At 46.4% G+C, this 18,995-nt stretch overlaps 1 protein-coding gene across 5 annotated transcripts in view; it reads left to right on the top strand.

Moving 5' to 3' along the window:
* VPS13C (vacuolar protein sorting 13 homolog C) overlaps window positions 1-18,995 on the top strand; it is a 390,940-nt gene that overhangs the window by 47,294 nt on the left and 324,651 nt on the right. For all 5 annotated transcript variants that reach the window (XM_068275765.1, XM_068275764.1, XM_068275763.1 and 2 more), the window contains exons 2-4: window positions 6,628-6,671; window positions 10,586-10,628; window positions 17,255-17,350. In XM_068275765.1, coding sequence (XP_068131866.1) covers window positions 6,628-6,671; window positions 10,586-10,628; window positions 17,255-17,350 — 183 coding nt within the window. The remainder of the gene's footprint in view (window positions 1-6,627; window positions 6,672-10,585; window positions 10,629-17,254; window positions 17,351-18,995) is intronic.

Genomic DNA, 18,995 nt, shown 5'->3' with positions numbered 1-18,995 from the left:
CTGAAAAATGCATGCCCTGCATCCAAGACAAGTGCTAACATTTATTAAACTAGGAGTAACTATTATATAATATAATATAATATACTTTGCATGCAAACTATGTTGGAAGCTAAAGTTCCTCCTAGTTTAATAAATGTTAGCACTTGTCTTGGATGCAGGGCATGCATTTTTCAGTCTAGCAGAGGCGGTGTATGCCTGTGCGATTAACCATTCAATTGCAGCATGTGTTTAGGGAAGCGCAGCCTTTCCCCCCACCTTTTCTTAACTTTGTAACTATGTAACTGTCAGGTTAGCTGCTCCCAGCCCCTCCTCCTGAGTTTCCTGTTTGCATAATTAGTAGCAGATTTGCATATGATTTGCATCTGAATTGAATGCGAAGTGTGCAGAAAATCTATTTAGGTGCTGCACACTGAGCTAGTGGTCATTTCGGATGCAGCCTTAGTGGTATGCGCTGGCGTTCTCCTCGCAGATTGTGAATCGATTTCAGCATGAAAACGATCACAATCTGTGGTGGTGCTGGCACTGCCCCCCCCACCCCCCCCCCCCCGCACACCTTATCTGCTCCGCCGGTGCGTATCCCACTGTCACAGCTGTCATCTTCTCCGCTGGGCTCCAGGTTCCGGCTGGCTTCACTTCTTTCTGTCTGGGGAAGTTTAAACAGTAGAGGGCGCTCTACTGTTTAAACTTCCTACCGGGACAGGAAGAAGTGAAGCCTACTGGACTCTGAGCCCAGTGCGGAGACGGAACAGCGGTGACAGTGGGGAAATGCGCCGGCGGAACAGGTAATGTTATTGCCGCTGTATTGCGCCGGTCGTCGGGCATTCGAACGCCGCTATCGACGCACTCCCGACCAGCCGGCGATGGAGAGAAATCCTCCGCACGGACGGCTCGACGCGAACGATTGGTTTCAGACGGAAATCGATCGTTCGGTCAGCGTTTGCGCAACTATTTCACAGCAGATTTGATAAGTGATCGAATCTGCTGTATGTCGGCGGGAAAATCGTTAGGTGTATGGGCCCCTTTACTGACTCTGCAATATTTTCTTTCCCCTTCTCTGATTTACAATCTAGTACCACTAAAGCAAGCCTCAAGTGAAAATAAACTGGGGGGGGGAGTAAAGAATTGCATCTACAGGCGTAATCCTAAAAGGGACTTTAATGGAATCCCATAGTCTTAATTTGTATTATAAGGTTAAAGGACAATGTTTATTATTATTATTATTTAGTGTTTATATAGTGCCGACATCTTCCTCAGCGCTGTACAGAGTATAGAATCTTGGAACTTAACTGTCTCTCAGAGGTGCTCGCAATCTAATCCCTACCATACTCCTATGTCTAGGTATGTTTTGTGTAGTGTATGTATCAGTCTAGGGCCAATTTAGGGGAAGCCAATTAACCTATCTGTTTTTGGGATGTGTGAGGAAACTAGAGTGTCTGGAGGAAACCCACACAAACAACTATGAAAACTGATTTTTGCAGAAGCCCTGTAATAGTGGAGAGTTTGAAATGTTACGTTGTTGCAAGCAAATACAGTGGAGGAAATAATTATTTGACGCCTCACTGATTTTGTAAGTTTGTCCAATGACAAAGAAATGAAAGGTCTCAGAACAGTATCATTTCAATGGTAGGTTTATTTTAACAGTGGCAGATAGCACATCAAAAGGAAAATCAAAAAAATAACCTTAAATAAAAGATAGCAACTGATTTGCATTTCATTGAGTGAAATAAGTTTTTGAACCCCTACCAACCATTAAAGGAAAACTTAAGTCAAAAAAAAAAAATGACATTTACTCACCTGGGGCATCCCTCAGCACCCCGAAGCTGGATGGTGCCCTCGCAGCCCCGCTCCGATCGTCCTGTCCCCGCCGGCGGCTACTTCCAGTTCGGCGACAGCCGCCGACAGGCTGGGAACGCGGCTGATTTTCCGCGTTCCCAGCCGCTGCTATCACCCTCTATGCTGCTATAGCGTCTATATATACGCTATAGCAGCATAGAGGGTGATAGCAGCGGCTGGGAACGCGGAAAATCAGCCGCGTTCCCAGCCTGTCGGCGGCTGTCGCCGAACCGGAAGTAGCCGCCGGCGGGGACAGGACGATCGGAGCGGGGCTGCGAGGGCACCATCCAGCTTTGGGGTGCTGAGGGATGCCCCAGGTGAGTAAATGTCATTTTTTTTATTTGACTTAAGTTTTCCTTTAAGAGTTCTGGCTCCCACAGAGTGGTTAGACACTTCTACTCAATTAGTCACCCTCATTAAGGACACCTGTCTTAACTAGTCACCTGTATAAAAGACACCTGTCCACAGAATCAATCAATCAAGCAGACTCCGAACTCTCCAACATGGGAAAGACCAAAGAGCTGTCCAAGGATGTCAGAGACAAAATTGTAGACCTGCACAAGGCTGGAATGGGTTACAAAACAATTAGCAAGAAGCTGAGAGATAAGGTGACAACTGTTGGTGCGATTGTTCGAAAATGGAAGGAGCACAAAATGACCATCAATCGACCTCGCTCTGGGGCTCCACGCAAGATCTCACCTCGTGGGGTGTCAATGGTTCTGAGAAAGGTGAAAAAGCATCCTAGAACTACACGGGAGGAGTTAGTGAATGACCTCAAATTAGCAGGGACCACAGTCACCAAGAAAACCATTGAAAACACATTACACCGCAATGGATTAAAATCCTGCAGGGCTCGCAAGGTCCCCCTGCTCAAGAAGGCACATGTGCAGGCCCGTCTGAAGTTTGCCAATGAACACCTGAATGATTCTGTGAGTGACTGGGAGAAGGTGCTGTGGTCTGATGAGACCAAAATAGAGCTCTTTGGCATTAACTCAACTCGCTGTGTTTGGAGGAAGAAAAATGCTGCCTATGACCCCCAAAACACTGTCCCCACCGTCAAGCATGGGGGTGGAGACCTTTTGCTTTGGGGGTGTTTTTCTGCTAAGGGCACAGGACAACTTAATCGCATTAATGGGAAAATGGACGGAGCCATGTATCGTGAAATCCTGAACGACAACCTCCTTCCCTCTGCCAGGAAACTGAAAATGGGTAGTGGATGGGTGTTCCAGCACGACAATGACCCAAAACATACAGCAAAGGCAACAAAGGAGTGGCTCAAGAAGCACATTAGGGTCATGGAGTGGCCTAGTCAGTCTCCGGACCTTAATCCAATAGAAAACCTATGGAGAGAGCTCAAGCTCAGAGTTGCACAGAGACAGCCTCGAAACCTTAGGGATTTAGAGATGATCTGCAAAGAGGAGTGGACCAACATTCCTCCTAAAATGTGTGCAAACTTGGTCATCAATTACAAGAAACGTTTGACCTCTGTGCTTGCAAACAAGGGTTTTTCCACTAAGTATTAAGTCTTTTATTGTTAGAGGGTTCAAAAACTTATTTCACTCAATGAAATTCAAATCAGTTGCTACCTTATTTAAGGTTATTTTTTCGATTTTCCTTTTGATGTGCTATCTGCCACTGTTAAAATAAACCTACAATTGAAATTATACTGTTCTGAGACTTTTCATTTCTTTGTCATTGGACAAACTTACAAAATCAGTGAGGGGTCAAATAATTATTTCCTCCACTGTAAGTTTTTTTTTTTTTTTTGCGTGTTTTATGTACTACAGACTTGACTACAGAGAGTCATTTAGAGCCCTGAATTATAAACTGTAACTGTGAGAAAAAAAGGATTGGTATTGAATATATGTTACGGCTGCAACCCAAAGTCTGGCCACTTTGGGTTCTGGACGGTTAAAACTAGAAGTGGTAGTCTCGCTGCTGCCAGTGCGCGTAATGAAGATTCCCAGCGGCATAAAAATGGATGAATGAATTTCCCGCAGTAGGCAATGCAAGAAAGGAAGCTGGCTCCTCCCCTTCCCCTCTCCTATTGAGCTCTTGCATAGCCCTCAGTCGTTCGTCGCGGCAGGGATTCCTGCTGTTCGTTCCTCTGCAGAGTGGGTGCTGGCAGAAGCAATATCTGCAGCCTTCCTGCTCTGCTTCCCTGCCGCGACGAACGACTCTGAGGGCCATGCAAGAGCTGAATAGGAGAGGGGCAGGGTGAGGAGCCAAAGAGCCAGATTAATTTCTCGCATTGCTTGTGGCGGGGAATTCATTCATTTTTATGCCGCCGGGAATCTTCACTACGCACATTCGACGCAGCGAGATGGCCACTTCTAGTTTTGACCAGCCACGTTTATCTCGTTGTGTTGAATGTCACTTCAGTTACTTTTTAAAGGACCACTTTAGCTAAAAAAAAATAAGCAGTTAAAATCTGACTTAACAGACAGGTTTTGGACTAGTCCATCTCCTCATGATGAAATTCTCAGGGTTTTCTTTGTTCTCAAAAGCATTCCCTAAACAGCAGCTGCTAAGTCTAGCTGCCTAAATAGTATGCAAGTGAGTAGGGGAGGCTGGCTGGTATCTTACTATTGTGGCAGATTTAACTTCCAGCCTCCCCTACTCACTTGCATACTATTTAGGCAGCTGGACTTAGCAGCTGCTTATTAGGGAATGCTTTTGAAGACTAAGAAAACCTAGTCAGTCAATGGGAAGATTCAAGTGATGAGGGCACATGATCATGTAGGATACACTTGGGAAGGGAGGACTCTGTTGAATGCTTACAATCTAAGAGTAGGGGTTTGGGACACCCTAGGTGGTGGTATAGAATAGGTGTACAGAGGAGGGAGTTAGTGTGGTAGAGGGTAGGTAGGCCATCTTGAAGTGCATTTTGAGAGCTTGTTTAAAGGTGTTAAAGGATGGGGTGAGTCTGACAGGAAGTGGGAGGCTGCTCCATAGGGTGGGAGGGGCTCTTGAGAAGTCCAGTATGCGCACATGGGAGTAGGAATGCGTGGGGAGGTTAGGTCAGATCAGATCTTTGGAGGAGCAGAGGGGATGGCCTGGTATATATATTTGAAAAAGCTCAGAGATGTAGGTAAGGCAAGTGATGTGCACAGATTTGTAGGCCAGGCACAGACTCTTGAATCTTGAAGCACATAGGGAGCCAGTGTAGGGCTTTGCAGAAGGGAGACCTGGAAGCAGAGGGGTGTGAATAATGAGTCTAGCTGCTGCATTCATGACTGACTGAAGGAGGGAGATGCAGTTTGTCAGTTCTGACAGAAGGACATTGCAATAGGGCATGAATATATCTGGGAGGGGTGCAGAAGCACAGGACTGGAAGATCAGGCACTTGGTTTTGTCTAGGTTGAGCTTTAGGAACCTTTCTGACATCCAGGAAGAAATTGTGGAGAGGCAGGAGGAAACCCTTTTCATTGTGGTGGGGGAAAGATCAGGGGGGGGGGGGGTATGGAGGTAAATCTGAGTGTCATTGGCATAAAGGTAGTATTTTAAAGAGTCTGAAGCGAGAATAAATCTTGCTTCAGACCTCATAGATAGCAGGGGCACGTGTGCCCCTGCTAAACCGCCGCTATCCCGCGGCTTAACGGGGGTCCCTGATCCCCCAAATCCCCTCCGTAATGCGGGGGAGCGCTTCCTGGTTGGGGCAAGGCTAACCGCCGCAGCCCTGCCCCACGCGCGTCTGTCAGCGCGTATCTCCGCCTCTCCCCCGCCCCTCTCAGTCTTCCTTCACTGAGAGGGGCGGGGGAGAGGCGGCGATGCGCCGCTGACACACGCGACTGGAGGCAGGGCTGCAGCCGTTTGCCCTGCCTCCAGGAGCGACCAAGTCTGCGACCAAGTGTCGCAGTGGGGGGTTTGGGGGTGAAGGGACCCCTGTTTAGCGGCGCTATAGCGGCGGTTTAGCAGGGGCACACGTGCCCCTGCTAACTATGAGCTCTGAAGCGAGATTTATTCTCTCTGAAGCGAGATTTATTCTCTCTTCGGAGTCTCTTTAAGCCCAGAGACTAGATCATCCTGGAAGGTGCTGTACTGTCTGAAATGCCTCAAGATAGCCTGTGGTGAAGTACTTTGTCCTTTAATTCCTTTCTTTTCTCCCTCCATACCGATGGTCTTTGGTAACGTAACTTATTACGTTTTTATGAACTGTATACGAAACACAAGTCTGTTTTTCAGCTCTTGAACTCACTTCCATACTATCTTCTGTCTCTGTATTTCTGCTGTATCTTATTTTTATGTCCTCTTACTTTCTAAAACCTCACAAGAATTAAACTGAAATGATAATTTTCTCACAATCTCAATCCTCCTCCCAGCTAGAAATGTTGATAGTCCATAATGTCTCCGTAACTTCAGCCTGCCAAGCATGCTAGATAGGGATGATGCTGATTGTTCTTTATGATTTACTCCATTCAGTTTGCTCACCATATTGTGCTATCTTCAGATTAAAAACAGATCCTGCATTTATCCTTTCCACAAAAGTGATGCAGATAAAATATTAGTGCATGTTATAAGTATGTCCTGGATTCATTCTAATTATAATCTCCTTTGTGGCTCTAAAAACTTACTGACTGGTGCCATTTTAGTCCATACTAAACTCTGCAACAAAACTCATCCATCTCTTCTTAGTTCACAAATTCTGTTACGAAACATGGCTATTATTATTATTATTATTATTATTACTACCATTAATAATGTGCTTTAGATTTGTATTGTCCTGTCTTGTGTAGTTTACATTCGTCTGAGTAAAAATGTATGGGTGCTTAAAATACTATATTTTCTATTTAGGAAATGTGGCACTAGAAAATTTGAGGATTCAGGAAAATGCCCTGGTGAGTTGCTCCATGATACATTTTGTTTGCTACATGTATCAGTAGTTTGAATTTTTGTGCAGGAAGGATTTCCCCACAGGTTAAAGAAATTGCATTCTCCAATCAGAAGTCTCTTGCTCCTGTGCACCCCCCCCCCCCCCCCCCCCCCCAAAGTTTGAGGCCCAGAGCAAGCCAAGCATGCAGCTCTGTAGGCTTTGTGGGACAGATATTCAGATATTGGTTTATTCTCTGTTCCCTACCTTAACCACCCTGGCGTTCTATTTCCCCAGGATTTTTGTGCGAAAAGTGTTTCAATTAAATTCCAATAATTTTCAACCATTTTTATTTTTTTTCAAATTTTTTTTTTTTTAAATTGAATTCAATACAGGTTATTGTATTGAATTTAATTTAAAAAAAGTTTTTTTTTCTGCAAGATGTTGATGCTGTTGTCATCAACGCCGATGACCTTGGTGTCATCAACGCCGATCAATGGGGGACATGTAGGAAGGCACTGGGGAAGCTATCAGAGGTATGCGACGAGGGATCAGCACGCCAATGGTGAGTATAAGACCCGGAAGTATTTGTAGCAAGATGTGCAGCCAGGTACAGTTAGCCAGATGTATAGCCAGATGTATAGGTACCCAGATGTGCAGCCAGGTATAGTGAGCCAGATGTGCAGCCAGGCATATAGTGAGCCAGATGTGCAGCCAGGCATATAGTGAGCCAGGTGTTTAGCAAGATTTATAGGTTGCCAGATGCCCCCCCCCCATCCTAGCACGCTGTGGGTAGTGATCTGTGCTACCCACAGCGTGCAGAACAAGCATCCAGCATCCAGCCAGCGGGGCAGGGAATGTGCGGGGTTCCCATTTGTATGCGGAGGCTATGTGGGCGGGGGGGGATATCCCCTTCAATGGTGGCTATGTGGGCGGGAGGAATCCCCCTTTGTGCAGGTGGGGGGGATCCCTTTCAATGGTGGCTATGTGGGCGGGGGGATCCCCCTCTGTGCGGGTGGGGGGATGAGGGGCAGGGGGATCCCCCTCTGTGCGGGTGGGGGGATCCCCTTCAATGGTGGCTATGTGGGCGGGGGGATCCCCCTCTGTGCGGGCGGGGGATCCCCCTTCAATGGTGGCTATTTGGGTGGCCTATCGGGGGGATAGGCCTCCCCCCCCCTCCCGATTCCCCCCCCCCGTCTCAGCCCGTTAAGTAATTAGGTGTACTCACCCGAGGGCTTTCTCCAGCGACGGCTGCAGCGCACTCCCTCCTCCATCTCTGAAGTCTCGTTCTCCGTACAGTTACATTACGAGACTTGGTGACGTCAGAGGGGGGAGAAGGGGGATAGGCCACCCAAATAGCCACCCAAATAGCCACCATTGAAGGAGGATCCGCCCACATAGAGGGGGATCACCTCGCCCACATAGCCACCATTGAAGGGGGATCCGCCCGCACAGAGAGGGATCGCCACGCCCACATAGCACCATTGAAGGGGATCCCCCACCTGCACAGAGGGGGGATCCCCCCACCCACATAGCCACCATTGAAGGGGATCCCCCCACCCGCACAGAGGGGGATCCCTCCCCCGGCAACACATAGCCACCATTGAAGGGGATCCCCCCACCCGCCCACATAGTTTCCGCATACAAGGGGGAACTCCGCACATTCCCTGCCCCGCTGGCTGCCCAGGGATTCCCTAGGGTGGCTGGATGCTTGTTCTGCACGCTGTGGGTAGCTCAGATTGCTACCCACAGCGTGCAAGCAGGCATCCAGCCATCCTGGGGAATCCCTCTGATGAGAAAAATGCAGCAGGCGGGGCAGATAAATAGGAAATCTCCCTGTCGGCATGGACGAGCTCAGCTCGTCATTAATGCTTTTTGCAAGTTTTTGCTGGACGAACTCAGCTCGTCCATACCACCAGGGAGGCTACTGGACCACTATTGCAAAAAATGTAAAATGTGTGTAAACGTACAAAATGAGGTCTTTCTCTTCCGGAGTAAAATGAGCCACAATTTACTTTTCTCCTATGTTGCTATCACTTTCAGTAGGTAGTAAAAATCTGACAAAACCGACAGGTTTTAGACTAGTCCATCTCTTCATGGGGAAGAAACGTACTTCTTATTTGTATGTGTTTACACGTATGTTAAATGTTATGATTTTCGGGATAGTAGTCCTTAACCCTCTGGGGGATAATCCCGAGCTAAGCTCGGGGTAAGCCGCCACAGAGGATTTCTCAGGCCCTGGTGGGCCGATTTGCTTAAAATTTTTTGTTGTTGCCCGCAGCTAGCACTTTGCTAGCTGCGTGTATATACCGATCGACGCCGCTCCGCGCTGATTCGCCGCTACCCGCCGTGCCGCGCTGCTCCCCCTCCCCCCAAGACCCCGTGCGCAGCCTGGCCAATCAGTGCCAGGCAGCGCTGAGGGGTGGATCGGGACTCCCTCTGACGTCACGACGTCATTGACGTCATCCCGATCGTCGCCATGGCGACGGGGGGAAGCCAAACAGGAAATCCCGTTCTGAACGGGATTTCCTGTTTGCTTTGATTGCCGGAGGCGATCGGGGGGGGGGGGGGGGGGGGGATGCCGCTGCACAGCGGCTATCATGTAGCTAGCGCTAGGCTAGCTACATGATTAAAGAAAAATAATTTAAAAAAAATGTGCTGCGCCGCCCCCTGGCGATATTATTGTATCGCCCAGGAGGTTAAACAACCCTGGCGGTATGATTCCTTATGATTTTAGGGTCTAAAAGTGGTACAATTTTTTTCATGTGCTTTTAGACCCTAAAAGCATAAAAAAAAAATCATACCACAAGAGTCTGCAGCAGCCCCAGAACTTACTCACCTCTCTGGGCTCCAGCGCTGCAGTTTTCCCTCCGTCCTCTGGGTGACGCTGTAACCCTATAGTGAGATTGCCGGCTGTCATGACTACTGACTAAAATAACCCATAATTTACTTCTATGTTGGTGTCACTTACAGTAGGTAGTAGAAACCTGACATTACTGACAGGTTTTGGTGTAGTCCATACCTTAATGGGGGATTCTCAGATTGACCTTTTTGTTCTTTATAAAGACACTCCCTGAAAATTATTTATTCAAAGATGCTGGCCAGCCTCCGTGCTCACCGTAGACTTTTTTTGGGCAGTTGGACGGAGCAACTGCCATTCACTAAGTGCTTTTTGAAATCAAAAAATCCCTGAAAATGCCCCACGAGGAGATGGGCTAATCCAAAACCTCTCAGTAATGTCAGATTTCTACCACTTACTGTAAGTGACAGCAACAAGAGTGAATATTTGCTGCAATTGTGAGGGCCTGGAGAAGTTATTGGCTGCACTTTAGGGACAGGAGGGGTTAATGGATGCAATACTGTATGCAGAGCAGTCATTAACCCCTCCTGATCCCCAGGTGCAGCTATTAATTCTTCCTGGCCCAAGTGCAGCCATAAATAAACGTTGCTGGGTAGACTTATACTTGAGTCAATAAAGTCCAGCTTAAAAGGCTCAAATATTGCAGTTGACTTATACATGGGGTCAACTTATATTAGACGATATACAGTACTTCTTATTTGTATGTGTTTACATATAATTTAAATTTTTACGATATTCTCGACAGTGATCCTTTAATGATTACTACTATTCAAAGCATCTATAGAAGTAATTACCAGCACAGGTCCAATTGGGAGCTGCATCCCCTATTGCTACACCACTGGAATATGAATATGTGTGCATTTTTTGTAATTAGACGTTATGGTGGACTATAAACATGGGAGCTCGTATATAAAGAAATAAATAAATGAAGTGACTGAAAGCAATACAATAACTAACCTCTCTCACGTTCTATAAATGCTAATTTTATCTTCAGAACAGCCATGTTAGGTTTATAGCTTTTTATTTTGTAAAAATCGCTCTGATTTTTGTGTATGGTTAATCACATAATTGTTTTCTTTCAGAGTGAACTTGATGTTCCCTTTAAAATAAAAGCTGGTTTAATCGGTATGTATTGTGCAATGTGTCTTGCATTACAGTAAATTGCCTTTTTGTGAAGCTGATGGGTTTTTTTTATTTTTATTTTACAGTATTGTATATTTTCTTAGTTGTTGAAAGCAAGATTACTTTAAAGTTTTATTTGTCTTAATTGTCTGACTTTAAACGTTTGAGGATTTATTTGATTAACGTGGTAAATTGATGTTAATATTATTATTCCTTTTTTGATTAAGGTAAAAAAAAAGGAAAAAAACAGCAGTTTTCCCCCATCCCTAGTAACTGTGGTGGAGTTATGTATGTATGGAATGTAATTAAGCTAAAGAGCTCTTATGGACTGAACGGAGTGGTTTGATGTAAGATTAAAATTTAAATCCAGGCATTATCCACTCCCTCATTGAACTTTATCAGAGACCTCCCTCTCCCCAAGACATTTTACTACCTGCTGTAAGTGACAGAAGTAATTTATTGTGCATTTCACTGTGGGTGAAATGCACATTTTATACGAAAGCATGAATGTCACAGGAGCCCTGGTGGTCAGACTGCAATTGGCCTTCTAAACGGTGCCAGCGCACGGATCGTGCGAACTCTGGTCGCAGTCAATGCGCAGGAACCGTTGGGACAAACCGCAGACAAACCAGAAGGGAGCCTGTGAGATATGGGTAATTATAACTCACACACGATTCCAGGGTATCTGCCACCACCACTGGTGTGGGCCAGTGGACCCGATTTACTGACTGACTGGTCCTGCGAATAAAAACGGTTAAAACACGCTGTATTCTGTCTAGCCAACAACAAACAATAGTAACGTCTCTTCAGATGTCTGGTTCAGTTGTGTGCGTGCTGAATAGTAGGGTAGCTAGAACAACAACTGACGATAGCGTCGGTTTATTGAAAGCAATATAAATAATTAATATATACAGACAATTATTAAAATCAACAATTATTAAAACAGTAATAGCCAGTATGAAAAATAAAAGGGAGAAAATACTTAGGGTTTGCGGAAATATGTCCTTTTGTGGGAAAATCATCAAGTCCAAGCAAAACGGTTTCAAGTTCGCAAAGTTCTTTGTTCCAGAGATGAACTCAAAGTTCAGCCAGATTTAAAATCCACACAACATGGAGGATGTCCTTTGTTCAGTTCCGGCAAGATGGCCACCACTCGTTCCTCACGGTGGCCGTGTGTTCAGGAAGATAGGAAATGGAGGAATAATTTGCCCGGGCAGCTCATTCACTTTTAATGGAGCTGAGTTCAGAGGCGGGCTTCCAGAGTCGGCCCCAGGGGAGGACTGGCCCAGGGGGACGGGGGGCAATTGCCCCCCGGGCCGCCCGAATCTTAAGTAATTAGGGCCGGACGCTGCTATACGCAGTGGCCGCAGACATACCACAGGTGACAGGTTCGCAGTGGAGATCGCAACCTCGCACGATATTTCCCGGCAAGTTGAAGTATCCAATCAGAGAAGGGGCTGAGGCGGCCGGCCGTGGTGTGCCCTTGTGCGTGGCTGCGTCTGCGGTGGATGTGAGCGGCACAAGGACACAAATAGCTTAGGTCCTCTCCGGCCCGGTGGGTTGACCCTGCTTGACTCCGCCCCCGCCTGGAGCCATTGCCGCCCGCAACGTGCTGCTGTGCCTGCGGTGTCATCGGAGTGAGCTGTCTCACTCTTCAGCTTTCTGTGCTGGGGGGGGGGCTGGGGGCCTGGAGCTGTGGCTACGAGTGGCTGGCTGGAGGAGTCGAACACAGTCCTCCCCTGTGCTGCTGTGCCTGAGGTGTCGTCGGAGTGAGCTGTCTCACTCTTCAGCTTTCTGTGCTGGGGGGGCTGGGGGCCTGGAGCTGCGGCTACGAGTGGCTGGCTGGCTGTCCTGGCTGGAGGAGTCGGACACTCTGGGGGCTGGGAGTCGGAGATGCCACCTATAGCTGCTTGCTGCTGTGGAGGAGGAGGAGGTGTAGGACTGAGGAGACAGGAGGATAGAGGAGGTTGGGTCCAGGTTGCCAGAGGAGAAGGTGGTTTTTTATAAATTTTGTTTCTGTACTTCTTCTCCCTTCTTGTCACTGAGTTACTCACACTTTGCTGCCTGCCTGCTACTGCTGTCAAATTCAATTCTCTGCCCAGGCCAGTGCCCTCCGAGGTTTTTTTTTGTGTGTAATAATCATCCTCATTCTGACCCTGGCCTGAGGGGGAACGTTTTTTCTTCTTGTGGTGTGATTGGCGGCAGGGGAGGGGGGAGGCAGGCAGTTAGGCACTGTCAAACAGGTAGTTGGAGGGGGGAAGGGGGGGTAGGTGTCAGACACGTAGTTTGTATGGTGGGTGAGCAGGAGTGGGGTTAGGCATCACCAGGTAGGTAGGTTTGTGTGTGTGTGTGTGTGTGTGTGTGTGTGTGGGGGGGGGGGGTTGTTTAAAGGAGTTATCAGGCATTTTTAATGAAATAAGTGCTACTTACCCAGGGCTCGTCCAGCCCCAAGCTCCCAGCATGTCCCTCGCCGCAGCTCTGCAGTCAGCCAATCGCTGCCGCTGCCTCCCAGTCCCCGGCGATGGCACCAGTCCGACCTGGACGTCGGCCTGTATTGCGCCTGTGCGAGCAGCACTGTCAATCACCGCCACGTGGACCGGAGTGTACTGTGCAGGCGCAGTAGTTCTGCGTCTGCACAGTACGCTCTGGTCCATGTGGCGGTGATTGACAGCGCCGCTCGCACAGGCGCAGTTGGCCTGACGTCATCGCCGGGGGCTGGGAGGCAGCAGCAGCGAACAGCTGACTGCAGAGCTGCAGCAAGGGACATGCTGGGAGCTTGGGGCTGGACGAGCCCTGGGTAAGTAGCACTTATTTTCATAAAAAAAAAAGCCTGATAACTCCTTTAACCAGCTGGGCGGTATGGACGAGCTCAGCTCGTCCAGTACCGCCGGAGCCTGCCGCTCAGGCCCTGCTGGGCCGATTTGCCCCAAATAAAGTGCAGCACACGCAGCCGGCACTTTGCCAGCCGCGTGTGCTGCCCGATCGCCGCCGCTCTGCGGCGATTCGCCGCGAGCAGGCGAAAGAGGGTCCCCCCAGCCGCCTGAGCCCTGCGCAGCCGGAACAAAAAGTTCCGGCCAGCGCTAAGGGCTGGATCGGATGCGTCTGACGTCAGGACGTCGGCTGACGTCCATGACGTCACTCCGCTCGTCGCTATGGCGACGGTGTAAGCAAAACAAGGAAGGCCGCTCATTGCGGCCTTCCTTGTTTATTCTGGCCGCCGGAGGCGATCGGAAGAACGCCTCCGGAGCGCCATCTAGTGGGCTTTCATGCAGCCAACTTTCAGTTGGCTGCATGAAATAGTTTTTTTTTTATTTAAAAAAAACCCTCCCGCAGCCTCCCTGGCGATCTTATCAGAACGCCAGGGTGGTTAAGGTTAGGCATCAGACACAGACAGGTAGATTGTGCGGAGAAATGGGGTTAGGCATCAGGTACGTGTGTGTGTGTGTGTGTGTGTGTGTGTGTGTGTGTGTGTGTGTGTGTGTTAGTCATCACAATTTAAAGATTTGCACACAAGAAAGATATGGCTTTGGGCTGGGGATGCCGTGAAACGGGCCTCTAGTTTGTGTTGTCCCCCCAGGCCAAAAGGTCCCAGTCCTCCCCTGGTCGGCCCCCAGGCCGGACTATGGTAATCACATCTGGGGCAGGGGCCTCCACAAGCCCTCATAACCCTGACACTTCTCTAGACAGACCTGCGCGGCCGGCACACAAATAATTATTACATATTCTCGATCCCCAGAACCTACTGATTAATATGATATCAAACTTGGGCATGTTTGCATGCCCAGTTAAAGAAACTGTGGAATTCCCAGAGTTCTGGTTATGCCAGTGGCCCAAATTTAATATCAAAATACTCACAAGATCCGGTCCAGCAGAATGATATAACTTCCACATTTCTCACCTGAACGGTATTGCTTAAACATGCTCAAAATCCTAAACTCCATGCTTTCTTATTCTGCCTATATGGCTCCGGCCAGTCTAGAGCAAAGCAGGTTTTTGAATAGCCCCCTGCTGTGAGCTCATCCTGTCTTTTCCCAAAAGGCAGAGTGGGCTCTTTGCTGGCTAATTAACATCTAGGTGTCACCTGGTTCCCAGAACAGAAAGGGGAGTTAATGCCTCCAGGTTATTCTGCCTTCCACAGGGAATATGTCCAAGCTCATTAACACCTCCCCCCAGGCTTTCACTCAGCCAAGACAAATCCTCCAGCTGTTCCTAGGCAGAGGGATACTACACATCAAATCTTGGTTTAACGATCTGCGTCGCTAACCGACCACAATCGCATTTTGGCCGACTGGGCGTCGCCCGGCGTCACAATGAATTTTAAGGTTGTTTTTTTAGCTTTTTTTGCGGTCTTGTTCTTAATGACCACAGACAGCTGTTAAATCTGCTCCTGTGCCCACACAGCAAGGGCGGAGTATTCTTTGTCAAGAGGCACTGTCATTTTATTCTGCTCCAGGATTGTGTTCTTCCTGAGATAAGAGCATGGTTGAGAAAACCGATCCACTCCAGAATGTCAGTGGGCACATGTATTGGACATGCTTTAATAAATGTGAATATGGCCTACAACAAACTCCAGGCAGTCCATTGAATAATGTCATCCCACAGCTTCCAAAATGATGCTCTGTTGCCATGGATGTGGCATTCTCTTTTGCTTATGCATGTTAAGTGCATAAAATCACTGAACCTTTTATTAGACAAATATCAAAGTCACACACAGATGTTCATCTACGCAGGCTTTGCAAATCACTGTTTGATCTTATTATCAGATGCCAGAAATTGATAGAGGAGATGGTTAACATGCAGATGACTCTATTAATGTGCTGGAGTGGGCTCTTTTTCTGGCAAAGTAGACAGCTGTGCTTGTGGGAATAAACAAAACATTTTAGAAAGCTTGCTTTAGATTAACGTTTTTTGATGTAACCCTTAACTTTGTTTTTTAAAGAGAGCATGTGTCATTAATAAACCTTTTCTGTTCTAATGCATTTATTTATGACCCTCAGTAAATTTAAAAGGGGGGGGGGGGAGCTAAAAAGAAATGGGATAAGCAGGAGGCTTCCCCCTATTTCCCCCACACCCCCAATCTGCAGCTCAGCTTGGAGTGCGGCCACCCAGTGAGAGCAGTATTCAACCACTTTTACTCAAAAGGTGTGTGTGTGTGTGTGTGTGTGTGTGTGTGTGTGTGTGTGTGTGTGTGTGTGTGTGTGTGTGTGTGTGTGTGTGTGTGTATATATGTATATGTGTATATGTGTGTGTGTGTGTGTGTGTATGTATGTATGTGTGTATATGTATGTATGTGTATATATGTATATATGTATGTATGTATGTATGTATGTATGTATGTATGTATATATATGTGTATATATATATGTATATATGTATACATAATATTTTTTATATCTATCTCAAGAACTGTCTTGAGTAAAAGTGCGTGAATATAACTCTTATTGGGTGGTCCTACTCTAAGCTGCAAGTAAGGAGATGGGGGGGGGGGGGGCATAGGCAGGTTAGGGGAGAAGCTATTTGGGGAATAACCAACTGCAAAATTAAAACTTTGGTTCTAGGTGCTAAATCTTACTAATATTATAAATGTGAAAGTTTTGCTGTTTGTTACTCAATAACACAACAATGGCTGAACGGATTTGAATGCAATTTGGCACACACATAGTACATTACCTGGAATAACATATAGGATACCTTTTTATCCCCAAAACCAAAAAGTGGGCGGAGACAAATTTCATTGGGAAAATGTAAACCGCAGCCATTCTTACACTGTTAATGGTAGGGTTCTCAAACTTTGCACAGTTGGTCACTGGGAGACTGGGATTAATCAGAAAAGTGGAGCCTGCAAAAGCCAATCAAAATTCAACAATTGATTTTCAAAGGGAATATTTATTTGCTGCCATTCTTGCACTGTTATTGGCACAAGCCTCAAACCTGGTTCATTTGGAGACTGGGGTTCAAATTCAGAAAAGGGGGTGGAGCCACAGACAATTAGATTTGTTTCATTTCAATGCAAATGATTGATGCCAAAGAGCGCAAAGCTCACGAACTAGGTCATTGAGTAATTGTGTTTTAGGGTTAGAAAAGGTGGGCGAAGCAAACACCAGCCAAATACATACCCAGGCTATGCCAGGCCATCAGCTAGTATTTAATATTAAAATGAAATAAGAGTTAAGTGCAGCACTTGCCTAACCAATTCATAGAAGTCAGGTATGAGGAATAAAGTAATCGGTACATGAACAATGCGTTTCGTGAGACTGGCCCACGTCTTCAGGTAAAATGTCTATATGGCTGTGTCTCTGAGAGGTGCTAATACCATTGTGAGACATACAGTATTACTTGCAAAAGTTGGCTGGTCCTGCAAAGTGTTGTACATGTGCCAAAAATATCTTTATATCCCATACCTAACTTGTACACAATGCATTTATGAGGTGAGTGCTACCTTGCCTCCATTTTATCTTGCTGAATATGTGACAAACTACAATGGGACCATGGGAGCATTGCCGAGAATGCTTTTCTCTTTTTTTTTTTTTCTTTTTTTTCCCCCCAGAAATCTGCACGCGGTGATTCATGTTTCCTGTAGTGAAGTTCCTTTGTTTTTTGTTTTTTTCCCTTTCTTCTCCTTTTAACAGAAAAGCTGACACTGAAAATTCCATGGAAGAATTTATATGGAGATGCAGTGGTTGCTACACTTGAGGGTTTATATCTGTTGGTGGTACCTGGAGCCAGTGAGTATCTCTTTGATAATAATTAATTTCAGGTGACCAGTTGAAGGAATATGTAGATGCATTGTTAATTTAGAAGACCTCAGTTGTAGCTGCTTTTCCCCAGCTCCTGGGAAGAGTACTCAATTGAAGCGATTTGGGGTGAATTAATATTCCCTCCAAGTGATACCGCTACCCTGGAAACAATGTACTCTTAGTCAGAAAACGGCAGTTTAATTAATTTTTTTATTGTTTTTTACGAATGAGAGTCCAATGACTGTCACCACACGCATACAATAAGAAAGGAAAAGCAGTAGCAAAACTGTTGGGTTACAGGTCAATCAAAAGCATGGATACATAATTTTGAAGGAAGTCAACATTTAATATGCAAAAGTGAAAAGTGCTATTGTGCAGGTTGCCACTTTTATAAACCGTGTCCATAGTCTCAGTAAAGGTTAACACTTGAACTTTGTTCAAGTTTGCAGGGTTCTTATTCCACACACTTTTTGTTACTACTGGAATTCCTCCTCCTGCTGCCATATGTTGAAATCTTGTTCTTAAGGTCATAATACGCTTTCAATTAATGTAAACCGATATGTAACTGTTGATGGATTGAAATTTAGGCCTAAGGCCTTGTTCCCACTATACATGCTGTGGTGCGAATTTCAGCAGTGCATATAGTGTGCGACACGCAAGAACGGTAGAAGTGCGTAGACAGCATTTCTACCGTTCCCATTACATGTGCTGCATTTTTCAGGAATCGCAGCCCTGACCCATTCACTGTATTGAATGCGATCAGCAGCGCAGTGCATAGAGGTGCAGATGACGTGCGATCTTACGCGTTGCGTTCCGATTGCACGGCCATCTGCGCTAATTGATGTGTACATGGCCCAACCCATAAATTGGGCTTGCCACTTCCTCCTTTGCTAAACTGCTCCCATTGGCCTACTGTCACCAGACTAGTGCCCACTTATCCTGTCACCAAAACCACATGACAACAGATGGTTACATTTGCCAGTGGATGCATTTTAATGAGAAAGGTGGGCAGCAGTTGGATACACGCTCACTAACAGCAGGAGGGTTTGGGGTTATTTTATTTTTGTTTGTACTGCTGTAAACTGAAGAACACGGGTAACTTTAATCTATGATCTCGAACAGAAGTGCATAAATTACGTTGGGGATGTTCTAGCACTTTTCTGCCCAGTACTGAGCACTCGTTTTTTGTTGTTTTTTGTTTTTTTTTTACATTTCTGTTCTATTACTCATACAGTAGTCATACAGGCAACAGCTCTGATCAGCCTACTTTTTTTTTAATGTTTTAACCATTACAGACTTTCAACATACTTTGGCAGCTTTTTTCAAATTGTGACTAACCATAAGTCTTGTGACATGCTGAAATATCTTCTAACATTGTATAAGAAAGTTAAACAGAAATAAATTGGTTGAATTATAGGAACAAACATTTTACTCAAGTAGCAGTCTGTGACTGAAGTGGATTAGGAGAATGCAAACACTGTCCTGGGATTCTCATATGGTTTAAAGCAAAACCTATGTGGAGAAAAACTTCTTTACCCTTATTTTGCTTGCTGGGAACCTCTCCTCCTTTGTGGTCAGGCTTCAAGGGCGGGGCCGTTCTGTGCATGCGTGAGTATGAGTATGGTTCTGGCAT

The sequence above is a fragment of the Hyperolius riggenbachi genome, chromosome 3 (genome assembly GCF_040937935.1).
Source record: "Hyperolius riggenbachi isolate aHypRig1 chromosome 3, aHypRig1.pri, whole genome shotgun sequence".
Taxonomy (NCBI): domain Eukaryota; kingdom Metazoa; phylum Chordata; class Amphibia; order Anura; family Hyperoliidae; genus Hyperolius; species Hyperolius riggenbachi.
Note: the sequence above shows the minus strand (reverse complement) of the source record. Positions and strands in the feature narration are given on the sequence as shown.